This window comes from Rutilus rutilus, assembly GCF_951802725.1.
Source record: "Rutilus rutilus genome assembly, chromosome: 21".
NCBI classification, from domain to species: domain Eukaryota; kingdom Metazoa; phylum Chordata; class Actinopteri; order Cypriniformes; family Leuciscidae; genus Rutilus; species Rutilus rutilus.
The window spans coordinates 23,246,801-23,270,881 of record NC_140226.1 but is presented as its reverse complement, the minus strand read 5'-3'; the positions used below and the strand labels follow the sequence as shown (position 1 = coordinate 23,270,881).

Sequence of the window (24,081 nt, the reverse complement as noted above, 5' to 3'; positions counted from 1 at the left end):
GTGGAACGGCTTCGGATGGGAATGTGAAATCAGCCGGTGCCTCATGCAGTCTGTGCGTATTGCCACTTAGATCTATCATCTGGATTGATCACGGTGTAATTGCCTATTATTGAGGCTAATTTAACCCTATCCACAGGAACATCCATCTGCCGCCTCTATTATAACTGACAATCTACAAATTACTTACCCATGCAAATAGTGACCCCAGCTGACCTTTTCCTACTCTTCCTGTGTAATTATACAAACAGCTCGTCTAGTAAATAAGATTACTTCACCTTTCCATGTGTTCATTTACTCCTTGATGAAGGTGAAATTTAATTTTCATGTAGATTCAGGCCGGAGTGATTCTGTAATGGATGCTGATGTTTTGGCTATTAACGACTGCAGGGCTTAGAGAGTGCAAGACTACTGACTCCTCAAAGTAGTTGAATGGGTAGTTTCCTTTTGCAAAAGGCGCCAGGTGGGTCCATCAGGTGAAGGTGACTCCTCTTCAAGAGTAGGATGGTGCCGAGTCTCCATTCTGTCTGCTGGGCCACTTCAGAGCCGGTGTCTGTATCAGATCCGGTCTTATATCAGCCCTGTAGGTGTTAGAGAGACCACAGGCATCTCAGTACACTCACCTGTAGCTTTGCATAATAAAGTTCCTTCCTTTTCTCATGCACATCTATACCAGTCGGTCTCAACTGGTGGGTTACGACCCAAAAAATGGTAGTAGGTTTGGAAAAACAATGCTACATGTTGGCGCTGTGGTCTAGCAGGTAGTAAAAAAGAGAGAAATTTATTTATAACATAAATTGATATAACTTTTAAGGGCCATAACACACCAAACCGACGGTCGTCTGTCGACCAGCGTCATTCCGTCAGTGAGCATCTGTCGGGAATGAAGAAAGTAATCGGCATGATTGATTTTCAAAATGGTTACCAAGCACTGCTTTGTTTACGGTTTGTATATCTGCAGTCCTAGTTTCACTTTCACTTTTTGAATGACGAATATAGACTTTTGATCATTTTTATGCCTTACACGCAGGCCTAAAACACATGTTAGTTGGCAGTTGGCTGTAGTCTTTGCGGCATGTTCAAGCACAGCTTTGTGGCCCAGACAACACAATCGGCTTTCATCGCCGCTAGTTCTTTGACATCGGCTTAGTGTGTCACGGGCTTTAAGGATAAGTTCACCGATTTTCAACCAGCTTTGAATTGTTACAATGTCCGTAGTATATGTAAATGAACAATATATGCTCTTTCTCTTTGTTACCTGCACCCAGACATTTTTTAGCAAAGGTCCGTCGGATGATTTTGCATCATCCACGTTACAGTAGATAACTGTAATAGACAGACTACAATAGACTGTATTGTCTATTGTCTGTACAATATTGTACAATAGACTGTAACCTCATGTTATAGTCAGATCGACAGAGGGACAGCGCCAAAATCAAAAGTGCATTATGGGTATTGAAGTTTTTGGCAAACTGGAGCTTCACAACCGTCTGAAATCGCGTACTGCCTGAGTAGGTACTACATTTGAATTTGAACTTACTTTGCAAGCGTTAAAAAAGTATGTTCTATATAGTATGAATGAGTGTAGTATGAATATAATCGGGACGTACTACATCCGCCATGTCGTCATTATCACGTGACCTACCAGCGTCAGTTTTGTCACATCACCTTCATTCATAAATCCTCTCCTGTGGCCTCATGGGATAGTAAAGTGTCCATCGAATGCACACTTCAAAATCTTGCCGGAAGTAGTAGGTCATCCGGGCACTTTTTGCCTACTGTTTTTCAAATGCTATATGTTCGGACATACTACTCTGTTGGCGTACTGTTTTTCGCATACTGTATAGTAGGGAAGAATGGGATTTCGGACACAGCAAACCTTTTTTTCCCTCGTCATGTAGCACCGATTGTAATTTTTTTTCCGTTTCTACTCCATAGACAGACGAGTCCTATTAAAAGCCCATCTCGTCAACGACGAATTGCCCCTTTAATGTCAATTAAAATAAGACATTTTTTATATATATATTTTGTGCATATTCTGAACCATGAAGCATTTTGAACTGGTTTTTATGTGTGTACTATAAAATATAATAATTATTACTATTATTATTATTATTATTTGATTTTATAATAATGATTTTGTTTTGATATTATTATTAAGAAGAATTTATATATATATCATTTTAATGAATGCTGTTCAGCATAAATACCTGATTTCATGTGTTGTGTTGTTTAACTTTGGCCATCTAGGTGTGGGCTGTAAACTCAGCAGGTCGCGCTGGAAGCCCCTGGGCTCAAGGTCACACAGGTCCAGCTCCTCCAGAGGGGATGAGCCCGCTTAAGTTCCTGCACATCCACGCCACCTCAGCTGTGGTGGACATCAGCCCACCCAACAAGCCAAACGGCATTGTCAGCCTCTACAGAGTCTTCACACAAAACAAGGACTTGTACCAGCTGGTACATAAGTATACATATTCTTATACATATATAAACAACTAAGAATGTATATTAATAGAGTTTTAACTCTTTCATATGTGTGTGTGTAGCTGTCTGAGGGGACTTCCCAACAGCAGACTCTCCATGGTCTTAGGCCCTTTACAGTGTATTCTGTCGGCGTGGAAGCCTGCACCTGTTTCCTGTGCTGCAGCCGAGGCCCCTTGAGTGAGCTCCGCACCCAGGCCTCTGCCCCGGCCCAGCAGTCCCCGCCACATACAGTCGCCCTCACCTCCCGCTCAGCTCGGGTAGCATGGGACATGCCTCTTCAGCCCAATGGCATTATTGAGAGGTGCAGATCTCATAGAATTTTTTTTTAATTTGCATGATAATATAATCACTAATTCTGTAGTAATTCGGTGGTAAAAGTCAATATTAATAGTTAAAGCTGAGGTATGTGATTTCTACCATGTTAAAATATTTTGTCAAGTATTCAAAACATGAAAACGTTGTTTTCTTTGTTCGAGCAGTTTGACATAGCAACACAACAACCAATGATGGCATGAGTTTGAGGTGGGACTATATCGTTTTTATGTCCTAAGGCAGAACGAGGAAGTGTTTAAAAAGCTAATTACTCTTGCTCACCGAGGCAATTTTACAAAATAGTAATATTGTGACCTAGTATTGAAATTTAAAATATTAGTTATCTATTTTTATGTATTTTAAAATGTAATTCATTCCTCTCATGGCAAAGCTGAATTTTCAGCAGGCATTACTCTGTCCTTGCTGAATAAAACGATTAATTTCGTAAAAAATCGTGCTGACCCCAAACTTTCGAATGGAAGTGTATTAAGGTAAACTAAAGCATAAATAATTGTCCCCCATTCACTCCCATCTCTGCAGCTGCGAGCTCCACATGCGATCATCCTGTCCTCAGCCTCTGCAGCCGGTACCTGTACCTTGTGCCATTGGCCCGGTGGAAATCAAGTTCTTTGGGTTGGGGCAAAGCTTCAACATCACTGGCTTACTGCCCTATGCCAACTATGAGCTGTGTGTGGTGTCTTACAATAACATGGGCAGCACTGTGTCTGACTGGGTCTCCATCACCACACTTAAAGAACGTAAGGACTCGCTCCTGTTCGGGACTCGAAGTAATGTGTGGCTCTGATTACTTGTTGCTAACGGAAATTATACATGCACTCCCAGTCATACCTTTTACCATCTGAAATTCTTGAAAAATGATTTCTACACTTTATGGCATATTAATCAAACCCCTCTCTGGTTTCTTTGTAGCTCCTCAGTATAAGGAGCCGTTTGTGGTGCAGAGTAACCTTACCAATGTGTTTTTGGATTGGAGTGGCTCTTTCTCTCTGAACGGGCCTCTGGCAGAGTACAGTCTAACTGAGAACAACCTGCGCATCTACAGCGGCTTCCACAGCTCACTGCACATCCCACGCACTTCTGATAAAAGTATGACAATTATGGTTCTACTATGACCTCGGGCTGGGTCTGATTTGGCCCATAGGCGAGCCAGACTTTTTTCTGTCTTACAAGTGTCCCCTCTCTCATCATCTCTCCTGTCTCTTTTCACTTCAGCCTTTGCATTTCAAGTTACCTGCACCACTGACAGCGGCAGCGCCAGCTCTCCTGTCATTAAATACAATACGGCCACTGGTATAGGTATGTTTACTCAGGCCTGGCAGGTGAAAGTGATTGGAAAAAGCGAGCAATGTCTCCATTCTGTCTGAGCCGAGCTGTTCCTGTGCCAGTATCAGTGTTGCAAACTCATAGTGCTCATTGAAGCTCCGTTCACTATAATGGTTTTGCCGTGTAAATAAATTGTAAAAACTTTTTAGGAATTGAAATGATATAATAAATTGTTTAAGTCACACTGGATGTCACACTGCACACTGAATGCAACTAAAAACACCCTCGTTGCAGACACATTTTTTACTACTTTCGAACCGCCAGAACTTCATGTGGTGAAACGCTTCTGGCATTAAGCTACCAAAATGAAAATATGATGAACATACTGTATTTACTGTAAATATGGGTGTGGTTTCACGTCATTTGCAGCAAATAATGCAATGTATAATTAGACAATTATTTATATAATTATAATATATTTTAATGACAATGCAAAAGGTTGCAAGGTAATACGAAAGTACCGGCAGTCATTATGTTAATCTATATCTCAATTTACTTTAATAAAATAATTTCCTCTTTTATTCAGTATTATTGAGAGTAAGCTGTGGAATAGCTGCTAAACTCTTCCCATTTAAGACTAAATATTTGTATTATTATTTTTTTTTTATTCTTTCTCTGTTTTTACTAATCTAAGCATCTCACTTGTTGCCCACAGATGCAGTGGAGTCCAGTTCTGGAGGTAAAACAGGTTTGTATGGGGCTGAATACAAGTTCTATAACGAGTTATGGTTCATCATTCTTATGGCGTTCCTGGGTCTGCTGCTGCTGGCTCTGATAATGGGTGTGGTGCTGAGAAGAGCCCTGAGCAAGCCTCCCTTCATCAGAGAGAGACCTCCAATAGTGCCCCTGCAGAGGAGAAGCACCAAGTATCCGCCTAATGACTCCTATTTGGTGAGAGACTGAAAAAAAGCTAATTTTTTCTTAATGGTAACATTCTACAAATTGTAATAATTTCATAAAGGTGTATGTTAAATTATAGAAGTGGAACACAAAAGTTACAGATTATTTTTCAGATGTTTACACTCACAGCTGCAACATGCATTTCCTTCAGATGTCCAGAAGAGGGAGTGCTAACTCTTCTCTTCTCACTGCTACTGTATGGCGATAGAGACAATGACAGAGGCAATGTCATAGTCATGGACGCTATAACTATGTTCAGATTAGCATACTACTCTTACTATTTATACACTACTGTTCACAAAAGATATCTATTTGAATGAATGCTGTTCTTTTGAAGAATCCTGGAAAAATGCGTCACGTTTTCCACAAAAAAATAAGATAAAATAAGATTTTAATTTTTTTATTAAATTTGAGCTGCAAATCAGATAATAGAATGATTTCTGAAGGATCATTTGACACTGAAGACTGAAGTAATAATGCTGAAAATTCAGCTTTACCATCACAAAAATACATTACATTTTCAAATATATTAACAGAGAAAACATTTATTTTAAATTGTAATAATATTTCACATTATTGCTGTTTTTACTGTATTTTAAACAAATAAATTCAGCTGTGAGGAGCTTAACTTCTTACCCTGGTAATCCAGAGTTCTCGCGAGAGCAATTGAATTTGAATTTCAATTGAATTTGCTCAGCAAGTTCATCTTTAATCATTAATCTTTTAGATTTAGGTCTGGATTTCCAGGCTGTTAACTTCTTTCAAACACATTTAAAAATCGACCCGAAATTTTGAACAGTAGTGTATATGAATGAATGAGGCATTATATAGCGCTTTCATATGTACTACTGTACACCCAAGGCGCTTTACAATCATGTCGGGGTCTCTCCTCAACCACCACCAGTGTGCAGCATCCACACACCAGCTATAGGTGGAGAGGAGAGAGAGTGATAGAGCCAATTCAGTGGATTGGGATTATTAGGAGGCCATGATTGGCAAGGGCCATTGGAGGGAATGTGGACAGGACATCAGGGGTTGCACCCCCTACTCTTTACGAGAAGTGCCATGGGATTTTTAATGACCACAGAGAGTCAGGACCTCGGTTTAACATCTCATCCGAAGGACGGTGCTCTTTGACAGTATATACTGGGGCGTTAGGACCCACACAGACCACAGGGCGAGCACCCCCTGCTGGCCTCAATAACACCTCTTCCAGCAGCAACCTGCTTTTCTCAGGAGGTCTCCCATCCAGGTACTAACCAGGCTCAGCCCTGCTTAGCTTCAGTGGGCAACCAGTCTTGGGCTACAGGGTGACATGGCTGCTGGCATATAGTATACATACTGCATTAAGTATCCATATTTTCTTTATAAAATATCCAGAGAACTACCGTATGCGCAGTGTATGCTGGGTATTCCCACAATGCAATGCATTTGACTTGACCATGCATTCTTGCTTGACTCATTATTTGACTGCTCGAATTATAAGACAGATTTATAACTGTTTTACAAATGCAAAATTCACCCATATTTATACCTGGAAGCTGAATTAAGCATACAATCTGATGAGGTCATGTGACAAAAATCACGTTTGTCGTTACGTGAATTCTGTTTCACATACTATTTAAAAAAAAAAAAAGTAGGCAGTATAGAGTGCATACTGAGCAATATTCAATAAGCAGCCCTCTAGTGTTCAATTCAGAACATGAAAACTTCCTCAATGACTCGTGGGAAAGAGCAGAGCGTGTGAACTAAACATACTGTATACTCCTATATACACTCCCAACCTTTAAACTGTGGCCTTTCTCTTTGAATCTGCTCTGTTTCTGATCTGCTCCAGAGCCCTTCCTCTGAACTCTGCTCTAATCATGCTTCTACTGCTCTGCTTCAGCCCGATGCACCGATGGTAAGCACACTCCTCTCTCTCTCCTCTTCCCAGTTTGACAATATACCGGACTCCACCTGCAGTATAACACTAAAGCGTTTTGCCATGCACACTGAGGTACAAGCTCTCTGAGATGTATTCAGGAATAGATTATCACCATGGCCTGCTGCATTGGCATGTTTTGCCCTTTTCTTAGTGAGGAAACTCACTATTACTCTTTCTTATACTAATTACAAATATCTAAGTATTTATATTACAGACATTTGCACTTTTGCATGAACAAGCACTCATGTCCTTTTTTTGTATAAAAAAAACAGTAAAAATCTAGTCTCTTTTCATGTGTGATTCTATTTCATTCCATTTCCGTTACGTTTTGGACTTTGTTTTGCAGTTGACTGGCATTGCATGCAGAATGTGTATAGTTGGGTTGTTATGAACCCCTTGTTTGCTCATCAAGTGACTCGCTGCTGCACGTGATTGAGAGACTGAATGTGCAGTGATGTGGGTGTTTGTGCTTCATGTTGATATAGCAGGGTTTGACTGACACTAAGATCGGAGGCACCAGCAACCTCAGCTATCAGGCCAGCATGTCTGTGCTGCGCGTTCCCAGCCAGAGCCAGCTGAGCCATGCCTATTCCCAGAATTCCTTGCATCGGAGTGTTAGTCAGCTGATCGACACTCAAGATAAGAAATCATGGGACGCTGACCTGCACGGCACTGACAGCGGAATGGTGAGATAGTGTCTCATAATAATAATAATTATATTATTACTCATAAGGGCTGACATGGAAAGATTTTGTATCACCTTTGCAAGAAAAAAACATGTCAATGCTAATGGGCTGACGGTACACTACCCTGCTTACTTTACAAATAAATACATTTATATGATATTATTGATTTGAGAGCAAATGTTGTATTATACAGAGTGATATGATAAATATGCACACTTCCGTTCAAAGGTTTTCTTTTTAAAGGGATAGTACACCCAAAAATGAAGATTAGCCCATGATTTACTCACCCTCAAGTCATCCTAGGTGTATCTGACATTCTTCTTTTAGACGAATACAATCGTTGTTATATTAAAAAATGTCCTGGCTCTTCCAAGCTTTATAATGGCAGTGAATGGCCGTTTCTGTTTTGAAGTCCATAAAAGTGCATCTAACTGTCGTACGCGCGTTCACGAGAGACTGTTCGTCATACGCTGGAACACCAGTCTCACGTGAACGCGCGTATTTTTCTGACACAAATGCATCGCTTCGCTTCAGAGAAGGCCTTTATTAACCCCCCGGAGCCGTGTGGAGCACTTTTATCATGGATAAATGCACTTTAATGGACTTTTAACCGAAACGGCCATTCACTGCCATTATAAAGCTTGGAAGAGCCAGGACATTTTTTTTATATAACTCCGATTGTATTCGTCTGAAAGAAGAATGTCAGATACACCTAGGATGACTTGAGGGTGAGTAAATCATGGGCTAATCTTCATTTTAAGAATGTAATACTTTCATTCAGCAGGGATGCATTTAAGTAAAAATAAAGACTTGACATTTGTACAAAAACTGTATTGAATTGAAATGCTGTTCATTCTAACTTTCTTTTAATCTGTCATAGCTGATGATGACTATTTTCTTTTTGCAGTATGTGGGTGATGAGGAGTTTGGGGAGACTATTAAAAGCTACAGCTCAGTGAAGAAGGAGCAAACCATGTTTACAGACACTCACTTGTAAAGCCTTCATACGGAGAACGACCTTGGGAATAGAATTCTTCTCCAACTTATTCTGCAGATGAGTGAATTTCACATTTACAACCATAAAATAAGGCAGTGATAGTATATTGGTTTGTCCATGATAAAACATAGTGGAATGTAACTGGAAAACATCTGTTTTTCATAATGCTGGAATTTTTTTTTATTTGTCAGAGATGTGTTAGTGTAAGTGCATATTGACTACCTCTGACTTCATTGCTTCCATATTAATCATAGAATGACTTATTTACGTTACTACGTGCTTATAGTCCTTTTATTTTGTTTAAAAGAAAGTCTTTTTGTATATCGTGTTTTCAGGGTTTCACACACTCACAAGCCTTGATTTTCCCCTCATAGACCCAGGGGCTGGATTCACGAGACAATTCTTAAGATAAATTCTAAGAAGTTCGTAAGAATGTTCCTAAGTACAATTCAGTCAATTAATCTTAAAAACAACCTTAAGAAAAAAGGAATTTTGGGGAACAGAATTATTCTTATCTTTTTTCTTAAGTTAGAAAATAAGAACAAAATAGCAGTTAAGAAGAATTTTGTTCTTAAGAATGTTTTATGAATCCGGCCCCAGAAGCGTAATGCCCATTCCAACTTGATTTTTTTAAGCTAAGTGGATTTTAAATAGAATTTCCCCAAATCTTTTATAACTATCTTGCGGTATTGTTGGAGGTACAAAATCCATTACAGTGACATTTTTAAATCCAGTCGAGTTTCACCTTCACCTTCACCAGATCATTTGCAAACTGAAAATTGGCGTTATTTACCCCTCGTCATGTCGCCCAAAACTCTTATGACCTTTTTCCAATGGGACATTAAGAAAGTTAGCAAAATGATTCTTAATACCTAACCCCCCACCCCCCTTTGGTTACGTATGTCTTATGTAGAGCGTCAAGTGAGACAGAACTACCACTGGTGCCACCAAAAAATAAATAAAAAATTGCATGGTGTTTCTGCATACACCTAAAAAAATACTTTTGGAGAGGTAAAGACTTAAATGATAGACTGAATTGATCTGGAACTATACTTCTATTGAAATTTAGTTAGTCTGATTTCATACTTGTACATGTTATTATCGGACATAGATGATCTTTGCTGTAAAATGTGCTTAGCATTGATGCAGAGAGGAAGCAAACTGTTCTTAAAATAGCACTGTAGTATTATAGCTTTAAATGGAGTCTTATGAATGGCTGTGTAGCTATGAAATATTACCGCAATCATAAAGTATTAATGAACTGAGTCTCCAAATTATTCATGCCAACATAGAGAGGAAGTCCACTTCTTCTGTCTCTACAGACACATGAATGAGAAAGATAATCAGTCCAGTAGACACATCCTAGACCTAGACTATCTGTATTAACTCTTTCCCTGCCAGCATTAAAAAAAGTTGCCAGCCATCGTCAGCACAAAACTTTCATGGCCCCTAGAATATTTTGTTGTATAAATATCTGAACATGCCATGTATCAAAAGAAAATACAGAGCTTTTGGTTTTAAACAAAACAAACAAACAATAAGCAATATTTTTACACACAATGGGAACTTTAGTACCCCTTTAGAAGATGCGTAATAGCGCCCCCTATCGTATAACAGTGAAAACAAGGAAAGCTGGAAAAGTCCGTCAATGGCGGGGAAAGAGTTAATGGAAATGACAGCTAACGTGGTGTTGTGCCTGCTAGACTGAGCAGTAGTGTGTACGCAACTGTGATGATGCCAATGGACAAAGTGTCTTAAATGTCAAGTTAAACTGCAAAAATGTTCATCAATGTCACATGTGGATGTTTTTCATAGGTTGTTTTAAACCTGTCAAGTGTGAATATATTTATACACGTTATTATTATTTCACATAGATATTAGTACAATTGAAATGGCACTATCCTAAAAAATCATATTTTTACATGTATTTTTTTTAAAAGATGGTCAGTATTATTTATTGTTGCAATAATTTATTTTTATTTTTTTGTAAAACAGCTTACGCTAAGTTTAATCAGAGGTTTGTGTGGTTATTGTGTCTTGTACGATGGAACAAGTGCTCCTATATATGGACAATCATTGATCTAAGTTGTGAAATGTAAAAAAGTTGTGCTTGTAATGTTGATGTTTCCATACTTATTAAAAAAAAAGCAAAGAGTCAGTTCTATTTGGTTACTTTATTGTGCCACTGGAGATGTACAGAAGCTGAGTACCAATCTGCAGTGCATGTACTGTACCATTTTCACATATTTCTTTCCATATTTCATGTAGCATGAGCTGTAATTTCCTCTTTAAGCCACACCATGATCTGCGCAGCAGGTAAGATAAAACAGTCTTGATATGATAAAACATAAAGCAGTCTTGTTAGATATAACATACCTAATCTGCATATTGAAATGAAGAGGACTCATCTTGCCTGGAGATGAAATCATACAGTATCCAGGCTGAAAACATAAATCAGGTTGTGACTATTTCTGAATGCAAGCATAAAGTATCATACTCTTGTCATTTAATATTCCCCATCACTGAAAAATAACAGAGAGAAAATAAATGACATGGGAATCTTTTTATAGAAATGTTCAATGGAAAAAAAAAATTAATTTAGATTGCTCACAAAAGTTATTTAATAGTTAGGACTAGTGGATAGAGACAAAAAATAATAATTTCTGCAATTATTTATTTATTTTATCAAAAACAAATGTATGCATATCCGATTTTGTTATAAAAAACACCAGCAAACCAGTTTTTCTTTTTTAATCCTTAAAAAGGATTTTATAGATTTATGAACAACATAATTTTAGGACTTGACAGGTTAAACATGCAGATTTTCCAAGGGGTAATTCTTTTCATTCATTTTCCTAGCTTCATGCTGTTGTCCAAAGAACTTTCTGCTTTTCTTTTACTCTATTCAATTTCAGGCTATGTGGCCTAATGTCAATAAAATGTTTACACTTATTGCATAGCATTGATGAGATCTCATCATTCCCATCATAGTAATAAGTACATACTTTGTTAAAGGCTTCTATTTAGGTACAATTAATAATAATAATCTCACTTGCAACATGTAACTATATTAATAGCCTATATTGGATATGTATCACTGATATACTGTATATTTCTCTCTGGTAGGATATATATCCTGTACACAAAGTGTAATGGCTGGGGAAAAGTGACCATGCTCATCAGTTTACAATGCAAAATAAGATCCATGTCAAATATAAATAATCCAGTACCATGTATTCTTGTTAACAGAAGTCGAAATGCAAATTATAAAATTATGCTTTGTAATGACATTATTCACAACATGTTGATTAATTTAGACATTAGACGTAAATACAGAGAAAATCCATTAGTACGAATTGTACTTTTTATTTTGAATTGTGCATTACCTTTTAAACTGACAGCTGTCTTTTAAACATGCTTTTTCCTTTTTCTCTCTTAAACAAGTTGCATAATGGGATAATCCAACTAACCCAACCCCTCACATCAGGAAAAAAGCTAAATCTGTTTTGATTTCTCGCGGCATCTTAATTAACAAAAGGCACTGAATGAATCCCAAAAATAGATAGAGCAAGAAAAAATCTCCTGCAGACGCATGCTGAAAGTTCACAGAGAGCAAACCGTTTGAACGGCAGCAGCAGTGGAGTCTAACCTGCACTTCAAACCTGATCATTAGTTGAAGTTCACCTTTTCAATCCTTTATAAAGGGATGTAAAGACAGACAATAAAGTGCATCATAGTGTTTTGAAGGTACCGTTAGTGGACAGTAGCATTTTTTTAAAAAGCAACAATTTATAAGAGAATAGCAAGCCATTAAAGCAATAGTCTACCAAAAATCTGCCTGCATGTACTTCAACCCATGTATAAAGGAGCGGAGTATCCAAACTGATCATTTCCATACAATGATAGCAAATGAGGACCTCGGATGTCAACACAGATTATCAAGACAAGGCTTTCAATTGTAACTTCAACTTCATTCTGTTCCTCAGACAGTCCTCTGACTATAAAGTATTAGCCGAATTGTACAGTACATTCTCTAATCTTTATGGAGTTTGAGAAGACCTGGTCTCCATCCGCGTTCATTGTATGGAGAGAGCAGCCCAGACATTGTGATAAACGTATCGTTTGTTGACCCATGAAAGAAATGGGTTTTAAATGATACGAGGGTGAATTTAGTCTAAGCAATTCTTGCTTCACTCTCAAGTAAAGGATTTGGACATCTGGAGGAGAGTCTTTTCTCTAAATCACACATTTGAGAAATGATCTTAGGCCAAATGTAGGATGGTTTCTATGCAAGATTTTATAGTTGAGGCCCCATAACTCTAATTAGTTGAATAAAATTGATTGCGTCAAGTCAGTTTTTTTTATTATTTGCTCCAGTGAACTTTAGGCAAATGTATCTAATTTTTAAGCTTGTAAAAAGCAGATAAGAGAGAGCAAAATAAAATCTAAACTAGTTAACAAGACACATGAAGAAAAGCCAAGCGGCCATTTCTGTGGAGGATTTTCCCTTTAGTTCTGTACACAGTGAGTTTTTTAGCTGCCAGCTGCCGTCCTGCCAAACCTTATGATCAACATTCACATCTACATCCTGAAACGCTTCTCTTCTGAAATACCTTGAGATTATTGTATTTGGTATGACCTCTGTGTATGACAAATCTGAGTAAAGCATCACTCACATGCAGCGTCAGGGCCCTTGCGATGGCGTGGGGATGTGGCCACTTTAGTCGGCGAGGGTGAGGCGGTGCTGGACGAGTCGCTGCCCCCTCCATCAGCTGCTGTGGGTGGGGGGCTCAGCTGTGGAACCGGGGGTGCCTTTTTCCTACTTAGAAAATTGGCTTCAAATGTCCCTTTCTTCCTCCCCCCCTCCGCTCTGTAGTCCGCAGCCCCCTCCTCCATCAAATGAACTCTTCGTCGCTGGTCTCCAGGGCTGTCTGGGGGTTTGCGTGCGGCTGCAGACTGGGTTTCGGAAGCTCTAGACCCCCAAAGATCCAAGGTAGAGTTCCTTTTGTCTGAGTCCTCAGTGCTGTTCTCCCCCGCGGACTGGCGTATCTCGTCCTCGGTGGATCCGCACTGTCCATGGTTCTCCAGCAGGGCTTTGGTGAGGTTTAAGCTGTGGAAGTCTCGGTAGCTGTGGAAGCTCTCTGTGCGTCGAGCACGGGCCAGCAAAGGGCTCTCTCGGTACGGCCGCAGGGCTCCGTAGGTGGCTGTCTCAAAGATGGGCTCCTGAGCCTGCAGCTGGAGACTGTAAAAATGACAAAATATTGTATTGTTAATATTGTATTTTAACGTAAGAGTTGGTGCAGAATGTGTCTGGCTTCCAGTGTCATCCAGTAATTTGTAGCTATATAAAACAGCTTGTTATGCTGCTTGATATTGCAAACTGGTATTTCTTACTATATTATTTTAACATAATGTTATAATCATAATCTCAGTGGTTTGTAGCACAAATAGTTTTACCATTTACTGCACTTTGTTATGCCTCTAATTATTTACCTACAGAGCAGAGCTAATGAATCAGAAGTATTGCACATTCACAGAAAATAGCTTACTTCCATGTAGCAAAATAAAGTGGATATGATGACAAAGTTAATCTCAAGATTCATTAACAACATTAAAGGAATTGCTCACCCCAAAAATTTAATGAATGTCATTATTTATTTACATTATTCACTTACGATATTACTTAAAATGTATATTTTTGTAGATTTTCTCCATACGACAGTAATAATGACCATGGCTGTCTTCGAAAAGGGCAGAAAGGAGTAATAAAGTAGCATATCTATAATATGCAGTATATTCTTAGTCATCTGAGAGCTTTCAGTGAGGAAAGGACTGAAATATAGGATGATCTTGTGTGACTGCCATAAACATTTGTCAATTTTTAAATCTGTGCTTTTAAATTAAAAAACAAATGGTTGAATTGCTATTAAAGCCATATTCTCATACTCTTGAAGTCTCATATTATTGAAGATTACATAATGTGATCAAATTTAACAAAATAAATGTATGTGGGATCCAAAATTTAGATTTATGGGTGAAACACATAGAGAAGACTAGGAATATAGCGGCAGTCATTTAGTTGTATCTCTCTTTTAACAGCTGTGGTCACTATGGGATAAATTATTTGGTGAACTATTTTTTTTAAGACCTGTTCACGTCAAATCCAAATAAATGAAAATATAAAACGTAAATTTTTTTGGTACCAAAGCTATTCACACATGCTGAATTTTATCATTGTTTGAGCTTGAATATCGTAATGACAGCAAAATCAGCATTTGCACAATTAGAAATTTTATCTAGCCCCCAAATACTGTACAAAATTGGCATGAAGGAGTTAAATCTTGTGGTGCAGTTTTATTCCAATAATTCCGACTTTGGACTCTAGTACCTGGAGCAGGACTCTCGCATCCGGCTGTGCTGCAGCACTGAGGGGGCGGGGCTAATGTTGGGCGTGGCACAGCGAGATGTGCTCAAATCACATTGGTCAAGCAGCTTCAGCAGCTCCTCCTCAGTAGGGCCTCCCACCTCTGCAAACAGGTAACATCCTATTAAACTTAATCCAATAGGCTTTTTAGATGTACCTTTTTTTCCAGTACAGTAATAATCAGACCTGGCTCACGCCTAGCCTTATCATCAAGGCTCTTGTTGACTGTGTCCATGGCGGTGGTGAGATCCCACATCTGAATGCTCCCATTTGCATGGCCAGTGAAGAGGTAATGGCGTGGCCTGGAGCCCATGCGGCTCGAGCCCTCACACTCCCTCACTGTAAAACAAGTGATTGTAGTCCCATCTACAGACTGCACCTCACAGATCCTGAAATACAGATAGAAAAACATCAATACAAAAATAATTCATTCATTAATTTACTATTTTTATATTACATCAATTAGTCCTGGGTAACCCTTTACAAAACGGTTCTATTTGTTAAAGTGCCCCTATTATGGATTTTTGAAAATGACCTTTCATGTAGTGTGTAACATAGCTCTAAGTGAATGAAAACATCCTGCAAAGTTTTAAATCTGAAAGTGCACCGTATATAAAGTTATTGTCTTCCAAGAGTAAGAGTCGACTCTGAGTCAAGGAAATGAATCGTAGATACTGTACAGCATCATGTCGAGAACACGCTGTGCTCTACAATGTGAAGGGAAAGGCAGTTTTTTTTCACTGCCCAAGGACGAGCATGTGAAGAATCAGTGGTTAAAATTTATCTTTACCACGATACCCCAGCAGTATAATCCTAAACTTTTGCTGTGTTCCCTTTATTTTACTGACGACTGCTTCTCAAATCTCGGAGGTCAATGCAGGATTCGCATATCGCTTGCTCTTGAAAGATGGTGTTCAAAATACTTCATTTTGAGTTTTATATTGTGTAGGTCTCCTGCTAACTGGCTAACTCACGTTATCACTGTCTTACTTAAATACTTCTGCTAATCAGTTGTGGGCCACTATTACATAAAACTTCCAGTGTTTCATAATCGCGCTCGGATTGATAAAATCGTAAAATCGACGTCATTGTTTGTTACTGTGTTTAGTCTATGGTGTAGGAAGCCTCAGGACAGCTGACGTTGTAATGGCAATGGCTGTTTTTGTTTTTGACACGCACGCTGTACGCGGTAGACCAATCACAACAGACTGAGCTTTCTGGCCAATCAGAGCAGAGTAGCTTGCGGAAAGGAGGGATTTAGAGAGATTGATCCATCTGACGAGTCGTTTGAGAATCATTGAAATTGTGGTGATATGCAAATGTATATTATGAGAAAATAAACCGTTTTTTTACTTTTGATGCATGTAAACATGTTGTAGGAGACTCCAAAACAACATTAGGAAACTTTAAAATAGCATAATAGGGGCACTTTAAGATAAACTACTGCAACAATGAAATATATGTGTGTATATATTAGAATATTCTTGTTTTTTTTTCAAGTGTTATTTATGTCATATTGTATGATATACATTTTAGCTAAGATTTGTATCATAATTGACAGCAGTGACTGGCCATGTTAAATCAAATGCCACGTCGGCGATATTGAGGTATTTTTAATAGTACACTCATGATTCTAAATAATGAGATACTTATTTTGCATATCATGTGTATTTCAACACAAAAACTTGCCGCAACCTGGTTTTAGTTTCATATTTAGAATATAATTTTCTTTTTTTATTCACATTCTTCATGCCCATAATGATATGGCCACATTATAGCCTTAAAAGTTAACGTGTAGTTAATTCAATATTGTATCAAAATATCTATTTCTTTTTGTAATATCTATTCAGTGCTTTTCTTATCACACAATAATGACTTTTAATGATCTTTAATGAACTTCTCAGCCATATTTAGCATTAAGGATGGATTAAGTTGATCAAAAACGACAGTGAAGAAATGTATAATGCTATAAATCATTTCTATTTCTAAATAAATTAAAAAAAAATAGCTTAGCTTCCACCAAAATATTAAGCTGCACAACTGCTATATATTTGTTTTACAGTCTATGATTTCAACATGTACCTCTTCCCCGTAGAGGAGAGACGAACAAAGAGTTTGTTGGTAATGGGAATGACTTTCTGAATGAACACCTGTTGGTCGTCTCGCTCTCCAAATGGACCTGAATAGAAACAGCACATGATTAGAACAGCAATTCAGCTCACAGGACAATGGAGGAAAATAGCAGCTTCTCAGTTCTTCTTGTACCTTCACTTCCTGATATGGTGGAAATCTACAATCAAATCTCTCACCGATGTCATTGCCGGAGGAATAGCTGCTGTGGCTCTCTGTCTCCTCCAATGAGATGATTTTAAAGGAGGCCAGTGGAGTAGATCCTGGCTGAGTGGAGATCATTCCTCTGAACCGAGTCACCGTCCACGTGCGTACATGATTATTGTCAGCGCACACTTCAACAAAACAAGGCCAAAATTATAGATCACCATCATTTTTCATTATACTGTCCAGTGTCTGTGCAGTTTGTACCTGAAACTAAGTGTTTTTCAGAGAGCATGATCTTAGTGACGGGGCTGCGGTGGACAGTGAAGGTCTGGAAGAGCTGTGGACCAGATCCAACGGTCTCTGGGTGCTGAACGATGACACGCACGGCCCCTGAGCTGGTTCCGTAAGCTATCTCAATCCAGTTCCCACTCACACCTGCAAACACAGTGAGATCAGTGACTGATCAGACTCACCACCACTTCATTGAGTAATTAACCATCACTGGACGCACTGGTTTTAGGAGTCAGGTAGACACTGAGGGCTGTGATGGCATCATTTGACGGGTCGTGGTACAGCTCTGTCACCAACAAGTCATTATCCTTCATTCTCAGCGGAAACTTCTGCATGTCTGAGAGTGGAGAGAATAAGGTTAGTTAAGTCTTTCCTTTAGCATTTTCTCATTTAACATATTTCATGTACAATAAGAAGATATTTGAAAGAATGTTGGTAACCAAACAGTTGAAGGCACCCATTGACTCCCATAGTGTTTTTTTTCTTACTATGGAATTCAATGGCTACCGTCAACTGTTTGGTTACCAACATTCTTTAAAATATCTTCTTTTGTGTTTAACAGAAGAAAGAAACTCATACAGATTTGGAAAAACTTGAGGGTAAGTCATGACAAAATTTTAGTTTTTGGGTGAACCATCCCTTTAAACATTAAACAACCATCCCAGGACTACATTTGGATGATGAATTGTATATGAGTTTGTAACCTATTTACTATGTGAAATTAATTAAAGTGATGTCTTTATGCAATTTTAATTACATTTTCAACACTGATTCTGTTACTGCCAGTTTTACATCTCATTAATGACTCATGTCATATAAAAAATAAATGCACTGCAGTTGAGAGAAGATAAGCAGCTTACCAATATAGTAAATTGAGCCGTTATTACAGCCCAGCAAGAGAAAGGAGCCAGCGGTGTCACAGCTTGTGATGGGCACCACATCCTGCACCTGTACAAGTGATATATTGCGAATGACATAATCAAATATGAAACCTGATTATATGCTTGTTAATGAAAAAAAATTAAACTGGCATGACTGTTGTAGTATAAAATCTGAATTGCTTTACCTGCCAGTGCTGGGTGACGGCGTTCCACACTCCTACCTTCCCCGTGTGACTGGTGGCGACTAACTGACTCCCAATGAAAAACAGAGAGTCAACGGGTACTCCGAGACTGAACACACCTTCACAAAGACAGAGAAACATTATCTCACAAAATCTACACACATGAGCGACTGTGCATTTCATTTCTGTTCTGTCCTCACACCTATTTCACTTCCGCTCCCTCCATCCTGGATGCTCCACAAAATAATGCTGCTCTCCGATGACGCTGCCACCATCTTGTCTTTATCTCCATGTGGGCCGCCCACAACTTTAGCATTAAGGGCCACCCGCTCAATGGCCCAGTCCAGGTAAGGGCTGGAAAACACCTGCTGCCAGCCTGATGATTCCTTTATCCTAAAGAACAATCACAGTCAACCTATGGTGAGTATAACCTTTATTATTTTATATTTCAAAGTCATGTGATATGTAGATTTACCTGTAGCAGATGACAAAATGTGCATAAGCAGCTACAATCCAGTTATGATGGCCAGCCACAATCAGCACCTTTCTAGGGTCCACTGGTGATCCTATTTCAACATAAAAAATACAAAACAATAACCCAGTATGTTTAAACACCAATAGGTCTAAATGTACATTAAACTCAAATAAAACTACATTTGTCATAATAATTAAAAATTCCGACTAAACTCAGTCATGCTCACTGTCTTTTTTGGTTTAAAGGTATTTATGATTTATATAAGAAATTAGCACATAAACTTTCACCATTTCCATTTCTGTGGCATTGGACAGTGTAATACTGATAGTAAAATGTATTAATAATTTAAGTAATGAAGTTTCAAGCTTATGCATATTTTTTTTTTTTTCAATACAGTAACAAGCATTTTATGATGTTTTAACTGCTGGTTGTTGCCTATTATTAATTACTATAGTAACTTTCTTTTTAGACCAATTCAACAAATCATCTGCAAACACATTTTCATTTTTTTCTATTTTTTTCTGTTCTGTCAATTATTATACAAATTCTCTGTGATGTGGATTCTATATGATATTCAGTATATTTTGCATTGTGATAAATAAATGCACCAAAATGCAATAAAATGGATAAAAAGAAGGCCTGTCCGTTAACTTGTTAACTACCTAGCAATGAACAAATAATCAATAAAGTCAATAAATAAATCAGTAAACAAATACATTTATATAAACAAGAAATAACAAGAAAAATTATTAAGACAAAAACAAACAAAAAAACACCTTTGTACATTTGTACCTACATTCAGACAAGATACAAATATTTCTGACTTTAGTTTTGTCCACTGGCTGACTCTCATAGTTTGTGGCAGGCTGTTACATATTTTGCTGCTGTTGTGATCGAGCTTTCTCCCAAAATATGATTACATTTTTCTGAATTTGGTTATGCCATCAAATGTGGTTCTAATCGTTGTAATTTAGTAAAATAGTCTGATCTAATGCTGTGATAATAGTAAGAGTGCAGCAGGAAGTGTTCTTCTGTCTCCACCTCTGCCTGAGAGCGCAGTGAACACAGTCTCTGTTCTCGCGGCTGCCATTTCTGCCTGTGCCGTCCTCTCTCTACAGCCAGACAGTGGTCTTTCTCATTTTATGCTCTTTCACACAGCTCAGGTATTCTGCTGGTTTATAATCTCTTTTCAGGAGTAAATAGAGTTCCATCTTCTTTTGTAATTTAGTAGCATCTTTCCAATAGGTAATGTTATTTTGTTTTTGTAATTTTATAATTTGGTTGGGCCAGATAGTACTGTGCTGGTTTGGCTGTAGTTTCAGCATCAGCTGTGAGAGTGCGCTCCGGTGCCGGTTCTGCTCCTGACACTGCAGGGCTTCAGCCTGGTATGAGCTTGGATCACTGCGCTTCAGTTGCTGGTAGAATTTTACAGCTCTTTTCTCTCTCTCTCTCTCTCTCTCTCTCTCTCTCTCTCTCTCTCTCTCTCTCATCATTCTCTCACATGACTGCTGGGCACAGAGGACATAAAAGGCCTTTTAAAATGACCTTACCCTGCCTACTGCACTACTGCGTGTAAGGGGAATACTGTCTTCATGGCACACCCACCCCCCTCCTCTCTGTCTGTCCATACCAGAATGGAGCAGATGCTGTTCTCCAGTCTGTATTGAGACAGCTAATAGCCAATCCAATTCTACAGCTATTTCACTGCTACATTAATACAGCTTTCAAATTCCACTAAAACCCGAGAATATCTGAGCTCACAATCAAGCTCTATCAAAGGTGACTGATTATACAGTGATGATTATGATATATATAATATATATATATATATATATATATATATATATTTTTTATTTTTATTATATAAATATAGCAGTTGTGCAGCTTAATATTTTGGTGGAAGCTGTCTTTGGTTTTCAGATTTATTTAGAAATAGAAATGATTTATAGCATTATAAATTTCTTTATAATGTCACGTTTGATCAACTTAATGCATCCTTGCTAAATATGCCTGAGAAGTTCATTAAAGATCAATAAAAGTCATTATTGTGTTAGATAAGAAAAGCATTGAATAGATATTTTGATACAATTTTGAATTAACTACACGTTAACTTTTAAGGCTATAACGTGGCCAGAACATTATGGGCATGAAGGCATGAATTTGAATGAAAAATACAATTATACTCTAAATATGAAACTAAAACCACCAGTAGATTGCGGCAAGTCACTGTCGTTATGAGTGAGTCATTAAGTCAGTCATTCATTCCACCGATTCGTTCAAAAGGCTGATTATTTTAGGAACAAAGCAAGTGGCCATCTTTATGAATGGGTCACTGAATCAAAAGCTCACTCCATTTGTTAAAAACTGGAGATTCGCTCTGAGACACACAACAGTTCTGCTGTTGAAAAACAGACAAATGTACAGATATTCAGCACTCAGGGGGACAGCACTCTTGCTCGTGTGATATTGCTAAACTACTGTTTATCATATGATATAAATATAAGACAAAAACCCATACATGGGCATACATGTCTTTTTAACTATATTTTTTATAAAAGTGTGGTATATTTACACGCATGTGTTTTTTACTCAGCATCTTTAAACATCTTTAAACCACATCTGGTCCCTGACAGGCTTGTACTCACCCAGTCTTTGCGGTCCATCTGCCCCAGAGGGTCCAGGGAGAGAGGACTGAGGGCAGGAACGGAGGTAACCCCCCTCTGCACCACTGGGGCCTGAACGCTCCTCAACAGCTGCAGCCTGACCACCAGCACTGCTCCTCGCTGGGAGAGCTGAAGGACACAAATACCAGGCACATACTGATGTTAGAGTTATATTTGGCTGAGAGGAAGAAACGGTGACTGTTTTAGTCTCTTTCTTCTACAGATCTACTCTCACCCTACCTGGTGGAGGGAGGTAGCCATGAAACAACACACTTCCACACGATGATCGCTCCAGTTCTTCACAAAGCAGTAAGCGGCGGACTAACCATATCAGTGACAAATAAAAACACAAGGCAAGAATTATACATAGATGCAACTGGCAAGTGATCATAAAAAATATGTTTTTAACAGATATGTCTAGTCCAGTTATGCCATACCTAATGGTGTAATCCCATAAAACTCAGCTTCATGTCGCAGGATACTTATGTTAACCCCCCTATCAGAGAAAGCAGGAATATTACACACATAAAAAACTATACAGATACTACATATTTCTTGGATATGAAATGGATAACGAATAGGCATATCATATCTCACCTCATGTCCAATTCTTTAGTTCGAAGGAAGTTTAAAATGGGTGCAAATGCTGTTGGGTCTCTATCAATAAATATCTTATAGGAAAAAAAAAAAAAAGATTCAGAGTTGGAAAACGTTTCTAATTTTATTGCATCTGAAAAACTTTTTGATGATTTTTTGATGAAAAAAAAAATCTTTTTATCAAACATTTTAGTATTCATTAAGTATTTTCTTGTTGTTGTTGTTTTCTTAATTTTTATACACAATTACAGGTACAAATGGAACTTAGGACTTTGGGTCAATCATAGCATGATACATATTTCTACTCACGGCTCCAGTTTCATCCCGTAGCGTTGATATTCTCCCACTAAGTAAACTGGGCAGGAAAAAAATTTATACAAAGCTATGCAATGTCCATAGTGACTACATTAGTTTAATTATTCAACAAGAATGGATAGAGTTTTAGCAAATTTGCATACAAAGAGGATATCTGGTGTGATAATTTTGGGAGATCAAGGCTGTGGTGCTGCTTCAAACATCTTATCTTACCTTGAGAAGAAAGAGTCAGGAATCCACGTCAGAGTCTGCCTTGATGTGCTAAATCTGAAAGCATGTAGATAAGATGTATGATGCAATCACTTCTCTTTCTCCTTTCATTTTCTCCTTCACTTTTTTTGACAGTAAAACAAATAAAAAATATTATTTTTGAATTAAAACGTGTCATTGTAATTGTTTATTATTATAATAGCAAAGCACAATTTATATAGTATTAATAATTTAAGTAAACATTGTATTTTGGGGGAAATTGTGGCATCTTCTAAGTTTTTTTTTTTCTTTAGTTTTTTTTTTTGTTAACTTTTTTGTTTTGTTTAATTTTTTCTTTAATTATGAAGATATTTTCGGGTTTGGGGATATGTCATGATACAGTTTAGGACATGTAGAAACGGGGGATGAAGGAACTGAATTGTCTTGGTCCCGTTATGTAACGTAATAATATTCATGGCCCTGTTCAAGACGAGTTCAAAATCATGTGTTTTGTAGTTTAAGACGTGGTTGTTACCGTTACATATTAGCGCTCATCGCATCACATCAAAGCCAAAAGCCGCTGCACAGCATTTCATCTCAAATAAAACTGTTTTGACTCGGAGTTTATGTAAAGAAGTCATGACGTCAGCGTACCTCATTCCTCCGACATTCAGCTGGATGATGTCACCCATTCCAGATGTTGAACTGTTCCCAATTCCAGCCATCCTCTAATTCCGCACGGTTAGCGAGGAGGAATGCACGCGACCTGAATATCCAGTTTGTGCATCGATCTAGCTGGAGTCCTCAAGATTCTCTTTATTCTTCCTCACGACCCAGCGAACCCATAAACTATGCGTCACAAGAACGGCGTATGAGATGGAGCTGTTCGCACACAGTGTTCTCCATATTCAGACTTTTAATAAACAACTCAAAACATGGCCTTCAATTATCAAAGGCCCTTTTCTGTAGCCTATTGGACTTGGGAAAGCTACGTTCAGTGTTGTGGGCGCCATAGAGCGATGCTAGAACGCTGTGGACTCATCAGAGCGTCAGCCAATCGGATAGCGTCATTCCTGACACAGGACGCCGACCACGCCCAGTGTTTTGGAAGTGTGTCTTGCGTAGAAAGCTGGACTTCTC

General features: G+C 38.3%; 2 protein-coding genes across 3 annotated transcripts in view; one reads left to right on the top strand and one right to left on the bottom strand.

Annotated features, from left to right (window-relative positions):
- ush2a (Usher syndrome 2A (autosomal recessive, mild)) overlaps positions 1–9,596 on the top strand; it is a 219,274-nt gene extending 209,678 nt beyond the window's left edge. The window contains exons 65-73 of the mRNA XM_084393685.1: positions 2,248–2,454; positions 2,544–2,782; positions 3,334–3,551; positions 3,724–3,900; positions 4,027–4,110; positions 4,793–5,028; positions 6,875–6,940; positions 7,453–7,650; positions 8,558–9,596. Of these exons, the coding sequence (XP_084249811.1) occupies positions 2,248–2,454; positions 2,544–2,782; positions 3,334–3,551; positions 3,724–3,900; positions 4,027–4,110; positions 4,793–5,028; positions 6,875–6,940; positions 7,453–7,650; positions 8,558–8,647 (1,515 nt within the window). The 3' untranslated portion in view covers positions 8,648–9,596. The remainder of the gene's footprint in view (positions 1–2,247; positions 2,455–2,543; positions 2,783–3,333; positions 3,552–3,723; positions 3,901–4,026; positions 4,111–4,792; positions 5,029–6,874; positions 6,941–7,452; positions 7,651–8,557) is intronic.
- Positions 507–23,981, bottom strand: kctd3 (potassium channel tetramerization domain containing 3). Of its 2 annotated transcripts, none has more exons than XM_084393684.1 (19): positions 23,596–23,968; positions 22,966–23,019; positions 22,747–22,792; positions 22,438–22,511; positions 22,278–22,336; positions 22,081–22,161; positions 21,823–21,969; positions 19,178–19,268; positions 18,905–19,095; positions 18,706–18,821; positions 18,500–18,587; positions 17,860–17,976; positions 17,613–17,783; positions 17,381–17,536; positions 17,154–17,250; positions 15,258–15,460; positions 15,036–15,174; positions 13,324–13,889; positions 507–578 (listed from the first exon to the last, which is right to left on the bottom strand). In XM_084393684.1, exons 1-19 carry the CDS (start codon positions 23,664–23,666, stop codon positions 568–570), a joined length of 2,478 nt encoding a protein of 825 aa, XP_084249810.1. In that variant the 5' UTR covers positions 23,667–23,968; the 3' UTR covers positions 507–567. The 2 variants fall into 2 exon arrangements, with proteins under 2 accessions (XP_084249810.1, XP_084249809.1); XM_084393683.1 differs by lacking the exon at positions 507–578 and adding an exon at positions 10,811–11,088 and having other exon boundaries at positions 23,596–23,981.
- Positions 23,982–24,081: the final 100 nt, after the last annotated feature.

Excerpts from the sequence above, each read along its gene's own strand:
- kctd3 (XM_084393683.1), bottom strand. The coding sequence starts at position 23,666 with ATGGCTGGAATTGGGAACAGTTCAACATCTGGAATGGGTGACATCATC. Across the intron at positions 19,096-19,177 it reads CATTTTGTCATCTGCTACAG|GATAAAGGAATCATCAGGCT; the intron begins GTAAATCTACAT and ends ATTGTTCTTTAG. Across the intron at positions 15,175-15,257 it reads TAAGGCTAGGCGTGAGCCAG|AGGTGGGAGGCCCTACTGAG; the intron begins GTCTGATTATTA and ends ACCTGTTTGCAG.